The sequence below is a fragment of the Triticum dicoccoides genome, chromosome 1B (assembly GCF_002162155.2).
Source record: "Triticum dicoccoides isolate Atlit2015 ecotype Zavitan chromosome 1B, WEW_v2.0, whole genome shotgun sequence".
Taxonomy (NCBI): domain Eukaryota; kingdom Viridiplantae; phylum Streptophyta; class Magnoliopsida; order Poales; family Poaceae; genus Triticum; species Triticum dicoccoides.
In genome coordinates this window covers 33,734,964-33,751,106 of record NC_041381.1, presented here as the reverse complement: position 1 = coordinate 33,751,106, position 16,143 = coordinate 33,734,964, and the positions used below count along the sequence as shown (strand labels likewise).

The following is a 16,143-nucleotide window of genomic DNA, read 5'->3' as shown; positions in this document are numbered from 1 at the left end:
CAGATCGGTTAACTTATATGTAGGTCTCTGATTCCCGTGGAAATCTATCTGATTGCTTACTATAGCCATGGCCAGCTAGCACCGTCGTCAATCGAGAAACGCGTATGACACATGGCCTTTTTTCAACCGATTTTCTTCATTTATAAGAATATAAAGTTGAAGGAGAAAAGCTAACCATTGAGGCATGGATTGATTAGAAACTTATAAATTTAGAGCAACTCCAACAACTCTTGTAAAAAACTTCCCGTAAAAATAGTTTTATGGGATGACTGTAACTGTATAATTTCAGAAAGTTGGCTGACATCTACTTTTTTGAGTTCCTGGAAACTTCTTCCCATAATTTGTTTTCTGTTTTTCTTCTTCGGCCGTCATCTCCGTCTGGCACCTCGTCCCCGTTGATTTGGTGGTGTCCGTGTCTTCAACCTTGGTTTTGTTGGGGGTTTCTTTGCGACATAGAAGTGTGAGGGAACATGGTGGTTGCACGTTATGTATGTTAGTCGGGTTGTTCTTGGGGTCATGGAGTTTCTATCTTAGCAAGTAGTCTGGATGTGGTCTACATGTATCGGCTTTTTGCCCCGTTTTCCATTAATTAACTGGACAATTCTCTTCTTTTTAATTAATCGATGAAGCAAATCTTTGCATGTTTTAATTTTTTTCATTAAACAAGCCCAGCTAATAGCCTAGGGCCCACAGTGCATCGGCGCCGCAGCGCGGGGCCCGCGAGGTGGCACGGAGGTGGTGCAGCGAGGTGGAGCGGAGGGTGGTGCAGCGGCAGCGTGGCGGTGAGGTGGTGCGGGGGCGGCGATGCAGCGTGGAGGGCGACGTGGCACGGCGACAGCGACGGTGAGGCAGCGTCGTGGCGTCGATGGCAGCATGGCGCAGGGCCGGCGAGGTGGCACGGAGGTGGTGCAACGAGGTGGCGCGGAGGGTGGTGCAGCGGCGGCGTGGCGGTGAGGTGGTACGGGGGCGGCGATGCAGCATGGAGGGCGAGGTGTCACGGCGACAGCGACGGTGAGGCAGCGTCGTGGCATCGACGGCAGCATGGCACAGGGGCGGCACAGGGGCGTCCTAGTGTGAAAGTTCGTGCGGTTGTAGTCCGCCAAAATTATATAGGAAGGACTCTCTTTTTGTATAGTTACATAAAGAAACGGATGTTTCTACGGCAATCGTTAAAAAACCATGTTTATGAAGGCCTCATTGGATAGCTCTTTTGCCCCAACTTTTCGTAAACAGTAGTTATTTAAGGTTTACGGGAGCTGGTGCATTGCTCTTAGAAGAGTCAATTACACCGGTGGTGCTAAAACTTGGCGTAAATGGTCACTTTGGTGCTAGAAGTTGTGGTGTACATCGAAGTGGTGCAAAAACTTGGTTTGGGCATGCAAATACAGTGCATATCCCGTTTTGTATACATAATCTGTGCTGACTAGGTGCGTGGGGGTCTACTGTCAGCCAGTGAATCAGGAAGAATGTTTTTTTTTTTGAATTACATATAAATATTACTTGTCGCTCAAACGGATGTATTTAGCACTGAAATACGTATAATTACATCCGTTTAAGTGACAAGTACCATCTTTTCATACCATGTGAATTCTAAGGACTGGACCCTGGTAGCTGTCTTCAGAAGTTACAGAATTCACCTGTGTGGCTCCATAAATCCAAAGAGCTTTGTGGATGTAGCAAAGGAAGGAATGTCATAACTAATAACGGCAAAAAATAACTTTTCAAGATGGCTATTTATGTCATCGGAAAAATTATCAAGATAATATGACTAGGGACATAATGTTTTGACCACTACCCATTGCCAGGCCACATGCATGAAATGGACGGGAATGGAAATAATCAAATAATCCATACTACAAAATAAAATGGGAGAGGAGAAAAAGGGTGTTGCCTGAATGGTGCTAAATCCTTGTTTGGCTCGAAGCCATAGATTATTATACTTTTGAGAGAGAATTGTAGACCCACACAACCACACACAACACACGAGCACGTGTGTTTTACACATATGCTAGGAAAAGTTGAAGAAACCACCGTCTTCCCATACCGTGCAAATTCTAATAAGGATTTCTTTGAGATACTGTCAGCAGTGTTGCCTTTTCATTAAGAAGAGGAAAATACGTACTCCCTCCATCAATATATATACAGGGCCTAATGCTTTTTTTAGGCTAACGTTTATAAGTGGCTTTCTACCTTCTAAGTTTACCCAAACAACTATAATAACCTTGAATTTTCGGGAGTTAAGGACTGCGAAATTACTAAAAGATGTGACAGTTCATCTCCGTACAAAATCACAAGACTAGCCTGTAAGGGCATCTCCAACGCTGACCCGTAAAATGAACACCGTATTCGTCCGTGGACCGTACGGGCTAGTCTCCGGACAAAATGCGGGAGCCAGACATCTAGCGCTATATGCATACATTTCAAACACTCTTCCAACAAACCGGACGGAATTCATGCAAACCAAGTGATATTCATATATACCGGACGACAACATTACATTTTGGACATATTTTAACTAACAACTATACCAGACTATGCTAAAATTAGTTTATGGCCGGCCGCGGTGGTTCTCCGCTCTCCCGACTTGTCTTTCCTATGTCCAGCAGCCCGCTCATCGGACCAGCTTGAGCCCCGGACGGATATGCTCCAGTGGAAGGGCAAGAGTGGCCCCCGCGCCCGTGAAGCATGAATCATGGTTGGTTTTTGGGGCGGGGGACGACGTTGGCCTACGAAGCAGGCAAGACACTGGCTGTGCTCGCCGGCGACGCGGCGGCGATGGCCTTCGTGGGACCCAAGAGGTGGCGGCCTCCCATGGTCTACTCTTCCTCACTATCGGCAGTGGTCATGGACGTGCGGGCTGCCTCGTCGATCTCCGCAAAGCCGGCGTCTTTCTCTGCCGGCAGGGCGTGGTTCCGCGAATGTTGACGGCAGATGGTGCGACTGTGGATGGGGGAGGAGCGATACAACATGGCCTTGTCCAGGGTAGCCTGTGCTCCCACGTACACCCTGGAGCAACTCACCACTCCATCACAAGCTGGCATAGAGCGGCTAGTTGTTAAACCACGCGCCGGTTTGGAGCGACCACTTGCTGTGCGGCACGCCAGCCTGCAGCCTCGCCCATGGTACTTACCTAGAGCGGCGAGGGAGGTGGAGCAACGACTTCTCTGGCTCGTATCCGGCGCGCTCGGCGGGCCATCCAGTCAGCATTTTACGTCAGAGAACTCCTCTTCCTGCTCGCCGGATGCCATGAAGAATGTTGAGAATATGGTGCGCGCAGGGGATGGGAGATGGAGGTGTGGTGCGGTTCTTGCCCGACGGCTGACCTCGTTTAAATATTAGGCGGATGTGAGGAGCCAGTCGGCGTTGTGTTTAGTGTTGATCGGCTCGGACACGTGGCCGGAGTAGGTTTCTCAACATATGTGTGGGTTTAATAGAGGTAGGCGGACAGCTTGTAACCGTTTGAATGCGATGAGGAGACGTGCTCAGTCAGGCGTGCAGCGAGCGGCGCTCTCTTGACCGACGCGCCGCTTCAGTGCCGGCAGTGAGAGGTCACGTCCGCTCTAGCAGCGGCATGAATGCGGGCAGCTGGCGTCGGACTGGAAAGCACGCGGGCGAGCGAGGAGGGTTTTGGATTGGCCACGGTTGCCAAACGCGGACGAGGCAGCAGTCTGAACGCCCCGCAGACCCCACTCCTTCTATTTGTTTTCGGTTTGTGGAAAAAAGTATGTCCTCTATAGGCACGCGTCGGATGTAAAACATGTTCAGACCGTACGGACTGGACGATTGCGGTTTGAGGGTCCGCGTTAGATATGGCCAGGTTTTTCTTCTTTTTAGACACGTCCAAGATCGTAACTGTACATTGCGCTTTGTTCACCAAATCCATAAATTTGACTCAACCTTGGTGTTATGCGCAGAATGAATGTTGTATGTTGGCCTCAAATCGAGCACAAGCAATCAATTCAGTGCACTTTGTTCACTCGCACGTCACCATCACCAGTTCACCGCTTCACATGCGGAGCAGAGCAAAAGTAGAGAGTGTCTTCTTCTTCTCCTGTGCATCACGAGCCCCCCGCGCCGCTTCCTCCCCTTTTCCGCTCCCCACGGCACTACCAGACACCCCCACGACCCCACCCCACCCCCCGTGTACGATTTGAACCGCCTCCGCCTTCGCGGGAACGAGCCAACGAGAGCATCAACCATGTCTGTGTCGTCGGCGGAGATGGCGGCGGTGAAGACGTCCTCCAACGGGATGTGGCAGGGCGACGACCCGCTGCACTTCGCCTTCCCGCTCCTCATCCTGCAGACGCTGCTCATCCTGCTCCTGAGCCGCGTGCTCGCCCTGCTCCTCCGCCCGCTCCGCCAGCCCAAGGTGATCGCCGAGATCGTCGCCGGCATCCTGCTCGGCCCCTCCGCGCTCGGCCGCAACAAGGCCTACCTCCGCGCGCTCTTCCCGCCCTGGAGCGCCCCGGTCCTCGAGTCCGTCGCCAGCCTCGGCCTCCTCTTCTTCCTCTTCCTCGTGGGCCTCGAGCTCGACCTCCGCTCCGTCAGGCGCAGCGGCCGCCGCGCCTTCGCCATCGCCGCGGCCGGGATCTCCCTCCCGTTCGCCTGCGGGGTCGGGGTCGCCTTCGTCATCCGCCGCGCCATCCCGGGGGCCGACGAGGCCGGGTACGCGCCGTTCTTGGTCTTCATGGGCGTCGCCATGTCCATCACCGCGTTCCCGGTCCTGGCACGCATCCTCGCCGAGCTCAAGCTGCTCACCACGGCCATCGGGGAGACGGCGCTGGCCGCCGCCGCGTTCAACGACGTGGCGGCATGGGTGCTGCTGGCCCTGGCCGTGGCCATCTCGGGCAGCGGCGACGACCGGCGCAGCCCCGTCACGTCCCTCTGGGTGCTCCTCTCTGGTGCCGCGTTCGTCGCCGTGTGGATGCTGGCCGTGAAGCCGCTCATGTCGTGGGTGGCGCGACGGTCGGACTCTGGAGGCGGCGGTGGATCCGCCGTGTGGGTGGCCTTCACGCTTGCGGGGGTCCTGGCGTCCGGGCTGGCCACCGACATGATCGGCATCCACGCCATCTTCGGCGCCTTCGTGTTCGGGCTGACGGTGCCCAAGGACGGCGGGTTCGCCGGGCGCGTGACGGAGCGCGTGGAGGACCTGGTGTCGGAGCTGCTGCTGCCGCTGTATTTCGCGTCGAGCGGGCTCAAGACGGACGTGGCCACCATCCGCGGCGGCGGCGCGCTGGGCATCCTGGCGCTGATCATCGTGACGGCGTGCGCGGGGAAGATCATGGGCACGTTCGCGGTGGCCATGGCGTGCGGGATGGGCGCCAAGGAGGCCATCGTGCTGGGCGTGCTCATGAACACCAAGGGACTCGTCGAGCTCATCGTCCTCAACATCGGCAGAGAGCGCAAGGTACGTCTACCTTCTACGTATAATTCACGTATTTTGGTTGTTTTCTTGCGTGCTGGTACGTACGTGCACATGATCGTGCGTATTCGCGAAGAGAGCCAAAAGAATGGCTCTCCGGCCGTCTAGTGCCGTGAGGACAAAAGAAGGAGTCACCTGCTGCTGATGCTTCCTCTTCCTAGATTCGTCTCTATCTGTCTCTCTGTTGGTAGTCGCTTGAATGAACACATGGGAGAGAATAGATAGATCATCTCGTACGTGCTAGCTTTCTAGATTCTACTCTGCCATGGCAGCTAGTGAAGGATCAGGGCACCTTCTCAGATAGTAGTATAGTCCACTGACATGATGATCAGATGGTGCACCTTGCATGGGGAATTGGGAAGCACATGCATCGGCAATACTCCAAACTCCAAAGTCTAAATGTTACACATCTGATTTCCGGTGGCTCCGAAGCAAGCAAAAACGCTCAAAACTCATCATCAGGTTTGGCACTGCGTTAGTGAGTGACTACCTACTTGCCGAGTTGACCATGCATGGTATCCAAATTCCAAAACAACGGTGCTGAGCATGTAAGATCCCAACCGTTCAAGTAGCTGACACGAGTCGCTCATGCACAAGCTAGCTAGCGTGTAGCTTGCGTGCAGTGCTACCACGTGTGGCATCATATGCATTACCCTGCGCGTCCGAGGAGAAGTCCAAGCCATGCCATTATGCGGTTTGGCCATCCAAGTCAAACATTTGGTTTGAGGTCAATCATAAAGATTCGACCATGTTACATAATTTGAATATTTTTTGTCACTACATACTCACTCCAGTCCGGTTAAAGTGGTTGTTCTAGACAAAGCTATACTTACCCTTTTTAAATTTTTTGATTAAAATGTCGTTAGTAAGATACAGTGTCTATCTTGAATTTTGTCTACAAAACTAGTATTTTTACAAGTCCAACTAGGTGTACATCTCGACTGAAAATCCAAATTGGGTCAGTCGATTTTTCCTAGAAGAAAGGAAGCACCGGAGGGAATGAAGAAAGAGGCGCGGCGAGCCGCCGGAGAGGCTACTCCATTATGTATCTTAGGGTTTTGGATGTGGGCGGTGGTGGACGGCATTGGTGGGGCGGTGGTGCAGTTCGCTGGAGAAAAACCCAAACACGAACGGGCCTAGAGGGATGGCCGGGGGCGGCAGAAGACCGGCGGTGGGGAGCAGTTCCAGGGAGGGCGGGGCTGCGAGGCTACGCGGGAGTGCCGCCGGCCACGAGTGGTGGTCGCGGGCGGTTCGGCCGGCGGCCCGTGTGGTGGCCAGGAGAAGAAGAAGATGGAGGAGAAGGCAACATGCCCATCATTTGATCTGCATTCAACGGCCAGAAACAGTCTGACCGACCCAAATTCAGAAAACAGCCGACTGAAGAGTAGCTGTTCCCAAAAAATCTTTACAATATACATTTTTTCAATTTTTTTATCATGAATCATAATACAAAGTGATAATCATACTTACACTTTTTTTAGGATGATCATATTTACACTCTGAAGATCGTGCTAATAGAAAGTGGTAATCCCGGCGCTTATTCTTGTGCTCATGTTGATGTTGTTCTGGTTGCAGGTGCTGAACGAGGAGACGTTCGCGATCCTGGTGCTCATGGCGCTGGTCACCACCTTCATCACCACGCCCACCGTCATGGCCATCTACAAGCCGGCACGCGCCACAGGCCGCCGCCGACTGCACCCGCGCAAGCTCCACGGCCCCACCTCCGCGCCGTCCTCCCCGTCCTCCGCTGCTGGTGGTGCCGCCGGGGCGAACGCCATGGAGCTGCGCGTGCTGGCGTGCATCCACGGCGGCCACGACGTGCCGGCGCTCATCAACCTCATTGAGACCATCCGGGGCCACACGCAGCCGCGCCGCCTCGTCAAGCTCTACATCCTGCGCATGGTCGAGCTCACCGAGCGCACCTCCTCCATCCTCATGGCCCGCGCCGCGCGCCGCAACGGCCTGCCGTTCCTCCGCCCCTACCGCCGCGGCGACGACCAGGTCGACGTCGCCTTCGGCACCTACGCGCAGCTCGGACATGTCCACGTCCGCCCCATGACCGCCGTCTCCGCGCTCCACACCATGCACGACGACGTCGCCGCCGTCGCCGAGGACAAGCGCGTCTCCCTCATCGTCCTGCCCTTCCACAAGCGACAGCACGCCGGACGCGGCCACGGACACGGCGGCGGCGACGAGGTCGAGAACCTCGGGCCTGAGTGGCGCGCCGTGAACCGGAGGATCCTGCGGGAGGCGCCCTGCTCCGTCGCCGTCCTCGTCGACCGCAGCTTCGGTGGAGGCGAGCAGGTGAGCTCCGAGCAGGTCGCGCACGGCGTGTGCGTCCTGTTCTTTGGCGGGCCCGACGATCGGGAGGCCCTCGAGCTCGCCGGGAGGATGGCGGAGCACCCCGGCGTGCAGCTCACCGTGGTGCGCTTCCTCGACGGCAAGGCCGGCAGCGAGGAGCACGCAGAGGTCACGCTGCGCCCGACCGACGCCAGGAACGCCGAGAAGAGCTACACCTTCTCCACCGCCGTCGTCAACGGCCACAAGGAGAAGGTAACAAACAATTGATCGCAGTTAATGGCGGCGGCATTGTTGAACTCTCGTTGTATAAATTTGACGACGGTGCGTGCGCGCAGGAGCTGGACGAGGCGGCGGTGGCCGAGTTCCGGCAGAGGATGGGCGACGCGGTGCGCTTCGAGGAGCGTGTGGTGGCCGGCAACGTGATCGAGGAGGTGGTGGCGATCGGCAAGAGCCGGGAGTACGGGCTGTTGGTGGCCGGCAGGGGGCGGCTGCCGTCGGCGATGGTGGCGGAGCTGGCCGTCCGCCCGGCAGAGCACCCGGAGCTGGGTCCCATCGGCGACACGCTCGCGTCAGCAGGGCACGGCGTGGCGTCCTCGGTACTCGTGGTGCAGCAGCACGACGTGAACGCCGATGAGGTGCCGGTGTCCGTGGTCCAGATCGACGGGCAGGCCCAAGACGGCGAGCACGGCAAGGACGACATGGCCGAGCCGTAGGAATGCATCACAGCTGCTCTGCTCTGGATCAAGCGTCACCTTCTTTCTACTTACTAGTACCTAGGTCGACCTAGGAAGATGATGATGATGACATGACTTGGGTGTATCTTAGTGAGTTTGTTGTTACCTCACGTGTAATTAAAATGGTTAATAAGTTAACACGCACAATTTCTCACCAAATTAAGCATTTTTTCCCAAGAACATCAAAATGAGCAATTGAATTTTTATCTTTAAGTTAGCACGAAGCAATTTCTCACCAAGCTAGCACGCAGTTGGTAAGTGACTCTCTGAATGCACTTTCATGATCCATGCTTACCATTGAGACTAATAGCACTCTCTCAATCTGTTGTCTTAAATTTGTCTAGATATGGGTAATACCCAACACCGAGACAAATAATTCGGGACGAATGTAAATATTTGATAGACAACTAAGGATCCATGCTTTTCAAGATCTTTGCCACTCTGGTGCACAACTTTAATCTTAAACCGGGAGCTTTCGTTTTTCTCCTAGTTTTCTCTTTTTTCCCTCCCGTTCCCTGGATAGTCCTTTTTTTTAGGAAAACACTTCCGATCTACTCCCTTCATTCCTAAATTAAGTCTTTATAGGGATTTCACTATAGACCACATACAGGTGTATGTAGATGCATTTTAGAGTGTAGATTCACTCATTTTGCTCCAGATGTAGTCCATAGTGAAATCTCTACAAAGACTTATATTTAGGAACAGAGGGAATATTCATCAACTGTCAAGATAGTACAAAGAACACAACAGAGGTAAAAAATGCATCTAGGTTCGTAGACCACCTAGTGACGACTACAAGCACTGGAGCGAGCCGAAAGCGCGCCGCTATCTTCGCCCCTCCCTGATCGGAGTCAGGCAAACCTTGCTGTAGTACAAAATCGGGAAATCATCGTGCTAAGGCCTCATAGGACCAGCGCACCAGAATAACAACCGTCGCCGATCAAGAGAAGCGCAGATCGGAAGGATCCAACATATAGACACACGAACACAAATGAACAAAGATAGGATCCATGGAAGACAAACGCTGACCGAATCCCGCGATATTCGCCAGACAAACCTCTACACGCCGTCCGACAATGCTTAAAACGCAACCGGGGCTTCCTCTCAAAACCCTAGAGCTTCAATTATTTGGAAACGGAAGGAGTGTATGTAAAATAAAAAATCAACATGAAAATGTTCTTTTATTATCAAATTTAACATGACACAAAGTAGCCATATTTTCTTCAACGAATTTTTCTGCAGATAGCACCAGCATTAATACATCCCAAAATTTTTGCCTTTCACCATTGCTAAATACTTTTGCTTCTGAACTTTCAAAAAGTATATGTGAAGACATATGTAGAACCAAAACATTGAATGCAACTCCAACCAACTAAGTATATTGAAAGTCTAGACAAATCAATCTTATTAAAAAAACTATTTTAAACAATCGGATCGTGGTACACACCTGACTTGAACTTTGAACTATGATCCTCCATATAAATTGTGAACTATCTAAAACCGCTTAATTTCAAGCTTGACCTAATTTTAGATTGTAGCCTTGTCCTTCGGTGTTTCTCTTATGTGAAAAAGAAAACATGTGTGTAAGGAAAGCTAGAAAATTACAATGTGCAAAAATTCATAAAAAAAAAAATCTATGCTATTAGTGTGACACGTGAAAAAAATGCCATGATGTAAATATGTTGAAAAAGAAGAGATAAGATAGACTACCCCGAATCTTTTCTTGTACAGAATTAAATTGCCACATTTTTTGTTAAAGTTTTGCGGGCTGCCAATCCAGAACACTCCCACTTTCATATTTTCTCCCAATATGTTTCTTAGAAACTTTAAAGAAGCAAAACCACCAAGAAATGAATTAATTAAATTTTTGAAGTGATTCATATTTCGAGGTTGTCAACAGAACCAAAACAGTTTTCTTATGTTGAGTTTGCTTTAAAGTAAAAACTGAAAAACATCAAACGATATAATGATTTTTTTTCCATTAATACAACGCAAGGTGCAATTTCATCATGCTAATTTTTGAACGGCATATGTAGCCATATTTTCTTTGATGATTTTTTTTTGCGGTTAGCACTAGATGGTATTTCTACCTAGGTACATCCACAAGGTTTATGAAAGTCCCCTCAGGTAAACTGTACAACTTTGAAAACCCGTTCTACCGGTAATTTCTTGTTTAGTTTCCACCTGCCCGGGTTTAATCCTCATTAGAATTCGCATGGTACGGAAAGACAGTAGTGCCTTCAGTATTTTCTACTCCCTCCGTTTCTAAATATTTGTCTTTCCAAAGATTTCAACAAGTGACTACACACGGAGCAAAATGAGTGAATTTAGACTTTAAAATATGTCTATATACATCCGTATGTGGAGTCCATTTGAAATCTCTAAAAAGACAAATATTTAGGGACGGGGGAGTAGCATATGGTAAGACACGCTTACTCGTGTCATGTGTATGGTGGTGTGTGCGTCTACTACTCTCACTCAAAATTAAAAGAATCTATATCTTCAAATCAAACAAGGATAATTTAGCACCAATCAGGCACACCCTCCATGACTCATTTTTTTAGCTTCCTGCACCGCGTATGTGTGTTGCGTACGTAGGTCATACCAGTTGATCTGGACCGTTCATTGAGCCATCTGATCACAAACACACCTGCAGCTTCGTCCGTCGAGATCGAGGAAAAGGAGTATCTGTCCACTGCTAATCCATCCATGCATGGAGCATGGTTAGGGCGTCTTTGATTCACATGATTGTAAAAAGACAGGAATAGAAAAACGCACGATGAAAATGTCATATGCCTATTGAATTCCTACGTGATTTGAGTTTTTGCTTGATTTTATCGGAGGAAAAGCATAGGATTTCTTACAAATGTCCGGAGTGGATATTTAAATTCATATGAAATGTAATACAAATGATTTCTTAATAAGTAATTTTATAGAATTCAATCTTACAAATCAAACGACCAACATAGGAAAATTTTCAAAGAATTCTAACCCTCTAAAAATCCGATAAAGATCCTTTGAATGAAAGAGGCCCTTAATTATTTACGTTATCTACTTTGACTTTTTTAGCTAGCAAGTAGTATTGTTACACCTAGTTAATAAATCACCTGTCTAGAACTCTCTCGATCGTTCCTAGTGGCGAATTATTGTACTGGAAGCGAGGAATTGCAGCAGTGGTGGTACCTGCTAATGTACACCGTCCGTTGGAAAGTATAGTAACCATTGATTAAAGTGAGTGATCGATCGACCAGGAATCTTGAGCTTGGAGCAGCACGAGCACAATAGTCACATTGTCACTTGATGATACTCCCTCCGTCCCAAAATTCTTGTCTTAAATTTGTCTAGATATGAATGTATCTAATACTAAAATGTGACTTGATACATCCGTATTTAGATAAATCGAAGACAAGAATTTTCAGACAGATGGAGTACTACTGTAGCTGGGTCGCGTGTATCTTCTGGAAGAAACTTGCCTCATCTAGCTTTACCTAGTCAGCGGCTAGATGGACATCACGAGCGGCGGGTGAGTTGATGTGCATTCCTTTCTTTTTGCTCCTATAAAAGCACAATTAGCTAGCTCCCCGTGGAATGATAGCTTTTTCATTAATTTGCAGCGTAGACTACCCGTGGGCCTCTGTGTATGCGTGTGTGCATCAATAATCCTACACCTATGAACAATGTTACGAAAGTTTAGGTAACTTTCATTCACCAATTTTCTTCGGCCCCTGAATTTCAAGGGGGTGGGCTCCTCCTCCCCCCTACTCCCAATCACAATTTGCCAACTACTCCCTCCATACCATAATACGTCGTTTTAGCAGCTCGTATCATAATATGTCATTTTAGCACTTCAATCTGAGCTGCTAAAACGACGTATATTATGGTACAAAGGAAGTAGCTAATTACGTAAAATTTAACATAACTTGTTCATAGGTGGTGTAGCATTGCTCGTGTGTGCATACATCTTACCATGCATCACATATTGCAAATTTATAATACACATGGGTACTTGTACTTTCGGTGCAAGGTAGTATTTTCGTTGATAGCTAGGCAACCGTGACGACTTCGGCTATCCTAAAGCTTAGCAACTCCAATCCGATTTTCAAAGGACTTCGTGTGACTACGTGTGTGATGGTGAGTGTGTGCGCACACGTTTACGTTGCAACTGATGTTTCTAGAAAGAAAACATATTATTCACAATGTGTTTGTGTGTTTTTATCGTCCCATACATGAAAATTGCAGCATTTACCTAATTACGGTAATGGGGAGCCTTCGTACGCACTGACAGAGGGATGGTCAAAACAACAACATTGAAGGGAGTGCTGGCGTGTTCAAAAAAGAAAAGAAAAGAGAAGGGAGTACTGGCCTTGGGACATGCTTCACTACCACAACCAAAAACGATGATGGTCTCATCAAGTCTCGGCTGCTCTAGGAACAATGAGAAGTTGTCTCTGACAATTATTCGATCCATCTCTTTTTTTTTGTTCGCGTTGATCCATCTTACTAGGGGAAAATGCTACATAATTGAACCGCAAAAGCGTGTCACATTTAGATACAGAGAAACAAAATTGCTTTTTTTAGTCCAACAAAGTTGCTAGAGGAAAGGACTGGCATAGCTAGCGGATTAATTGGGCCGTTCTTCCAAGCCCACCTTAAGTACTGATACTGGAGCCCGTTATTTTAAGACAAGCATTTTTTGAGAAGATTTAAGACAAGCATTTAGACGATGGTACTACATCACGGGAGCTGTGTGACGCTCCTTGCGTCAAAAGGTGGACGTTTCGCACAGGGCGTAGCGCACCTGGGCTCGCCCATTTTGTATTCGCTCATTCGCGAGGTGGAAAGGTACGAAAAAAAAGAAGCTCCAGCGCGATGGGGTTCGATCCCCTGAGTTCATAGCTAGGCACGAGCCGGGCTAGCCGCTGCGACACATTATCTTTTGTGTTAAACTAGCAGCGCAATTCTAAAAGAACTAACTAACGGCGGTAAATACTAAATTACAAGTGAGGGATCGAACAGAGGACCTCCTACTACTGAACCATCCTAGGAATCTGTGTCTACAATCTCGAACATTGCACGAGAATGTGAACATTTTTTGGGTACTCTCAAGCATTTTCCAAAAAAGGAACAAAATTAAAAAAAATCTCAAAAATACAAAGACTTTCTGAAGAACAGAAGCAAAAATTGAAATGACAATTTTTTTGAGATTACAAACAGTTTTTTGAAAAGCGAGAACAATTTCAAAGTTGACCAAACATTTTTGTAATTCGCAAGAAAAATTTGGAAATATGAGATTTTCTGAATTTTTGGAGAAGTTTGGAAAGCTGCAACATTTTTCAAAATTTGAAAACTTTTTTTGAATTTGTGAAAAAAAAAGAAAAATGCAAGCATTTTTTCAAATTCTGCAAACATTAGTTGAATTAGGGAAAAAAAATTTAATTCTTGAACTAATTTCCAAAACAAGAACTTTTTTTGAAATTTTGAATCTGGTTTACTTGTTCACAAAAGTAAATATATTTATAAAAACAAACATTTTAAAAATTTGCTCACAAACTTTAAAAGACTCGATATTTTTTGGGAATACCAAAAAAATTGTACAAAAGGAACAAATAGAAAAGGAGAACAATTTTTGAAACAACAAAAAAATTCTCAAAATGCGATTTTTTAAATAAATGAGAGCAAAATTTAAAAACTCAAAGGTATTCCAAAATTATGAATATTTATACAAGACGTGAATAGTTTGTGAATTTTTCCTAAAAAAATTTAATTTGCGAAAAAATTATGAAAATGTGCATTTTTTGAATTTGTTAATAAATTTTGAAAACAGAAACAATTGTATGAAAAAAATGCGAACACTTTTCTAAAAAATGAAAAACTATTGCAAAATGCAAAAAAAAAAGTAATTTCCCGAACATTTCTTGAATTCTCGAACAAAATTTTGAAACCTGAGCATTCTTTTAATTTGTGATTTTTATTAAAGATATTTTGTAGTCCATGAACATTTTTTGAATTTGTGAACAAATTTAAAAACAGAAATATTTTCTGTAATTTTAATCTTTTTTGAAATTCGAACATTGTTGAAAAGAAGTGAACAAATTTTGAAGTACTAAAACATGGGTGGAATTTCGGAACAAAATTTAAAAACAGCTACCAATCTAGAAAAATGAACTTTTTTTTTGAAATACGGACATTTCTAATTTCCTTTAAATTTGTTGAAAAAAGTAAAAATAAAAAAGGAAAAATGAAAGAAAAATAGAAAAAACAAAACAAAAAAAGAAACAAGAAAAAAGAAAAAGGACAGAAAAAGAAAAAAATAGCAAAAAGTAAAAACGAAAAATAAAAAGGAAAAATGAAAAGCGATTCAGGAACTTCTAGAAGGTTCCCAAAACTAGTAAAACCTGCTGGGAATCCTCTAGAAGGTTCCCAAAACCAGAACATGAGAGTTGTACATAAGCTACAGTTGGGCTGGCCCAAGTCCCACGCTATGTCTGCTCCCCTATGCGATTCGCCGACTATTTGATGCAGAATGCGTCAAATAGGGTTTTCCCTGCGTCACTACTTCCCCTTGTTTTTCCCCTTTTTTGATTCATCTTTTCGTTCTTGTAAGGGTCTTATCCTTAAGGCCGGGCGCTATGCCTATGATCTAAAAAAAGTCCTATTGAGCACTTCGAGCACCGGGTGGCTGAACCTGTGCTCACGCGCGCCTCCCCCATGGGCACGCCCGACTGCACGAGCAGTTCGCTCACTCGATCACTTCCTGCCCTTCGTTCGCTCGGGTGACATGTCTACTTGGCGACCCGTTTGACTTTTAGGAAAACGAATCTATGAAAAAAATCACAAACTAAAAAAAAGAAAGTTTGAAAAATCATGAATTTCATTTTTTTTAGTTCTCAAAAAAGGTCATTGATTTGCAAAAAAGAGTTCATGAATATGATTTTTTAAGAAGTTCATTGATTTTGTAAAAAAACATAGATTGGAATAAAGTTTGTCATTTTAAAAATATCAAGAATTTGTAAAAAAATGTGGATTGAAAGAAATTCATCCATTTGGAAAAAAGTTAACATATTCAAGGGGAAATTTCACAAATTTCAGACAAAAACTTCACAAAGTTGAAAAACAGAATTTGAAAAACTTCATGAATTTTGAAAAATTTCACAAATTTGAAAAATAAAAACATGAAAATTTAAATGGAAAAAAAATGAAGAAGATAGAAAAAATAAAGACCAAAAAGCCCGGCCTAAAATGAAGTTTTTGAGGGCATATTGCACATCTCCTCATATTTTCCCCGCAGGATTTTGAAGGAGACTTTAAGCAAGATTATGAATGGAGACTTTAAACAAGATTATGAATGATCGCAAAGAGAAGCGGTGATTAGGAGGAGTGTTAAGAATTAATTAACTTGTATTAATTAAGGATAATCCCTGCCTCTCCTCAAAGATGTTCTGAACAAACTTGGCCCATGGCATTCTGAACAAACTTGGCCCGCCAAGAGTCCGCGGACGTGCCGATCAGCGCCCGGCCAGCCCACCCATCCCCATCTCATATTCTCCCTGGCGGCGCCTCACGAACAGAGGCTCTGTTCGTCGCCCCTCTTCTCCCTCACACCACCACCCTCCTAGTCTACTCCGTCCTCTGCTCAAACTTGAAGATCTGACCCCCCCACCCCACCCCCAAGCATCCTTGAGGTAT

At 46.9% G+C, this 16,143-nt stretch overlaps 1 protein-coding gene across 1 annotated transcript; it reads left to right on the top strand.

Annotated features, from left to right (window-relative positions):
- Window positions 1-4,198: 4,198 nt before the first annotated feature.
- LOC119317560 (cation/H(+) antiporter 20-like) lies at window positions 4,199-8,620 on the top strand. Its single transcript, XM_037592043.1, has 3 exons — window positions 4,199-5,407; window positions 6,998-7,975; window positions 8,059-8,620. The coding sequence occupies exons 1-3, from the start codon at window positions 4,199-4,201 to the stop codon at window positions 8,434-8,436; spliced, it is 2,565 nt and encodes an 854-aa protein (XP_037447940.1). The 3' UTR covers window positions 8,437-8,620.
- Window positions 8,621-16,143: the final 7,523 nt, after the last annotated feature.

What these genes read in the sequence shown, in the direction of transcription:
- LOC119317560 (XM_037592043.1), top strand. Translation starts at nt 4,199, where the DNA reads ATGTCTGTGTCGTCGGCGGAGATGGCGGCGGTGAAGACGTCCTCCAAC. An exon ending in ACATCGGCAGAGAGCGCAAG is followed by an intron (nt 5,408 to 6,997) that starts GTACGTCTACCT and finishes TTCTGGTTGCAG; the next exon opens with GTGCTGAACGAGGAGACGTT. An exon ending in TCAACGGCCACAAGGAGAAG is followed by an intron (nt 7,976 to 8,058) that starts GTAACAAACAAT and finishes GCGTGCGCGCAG; the next exon opens with GAGCTGGACGAGGCGGCGGT.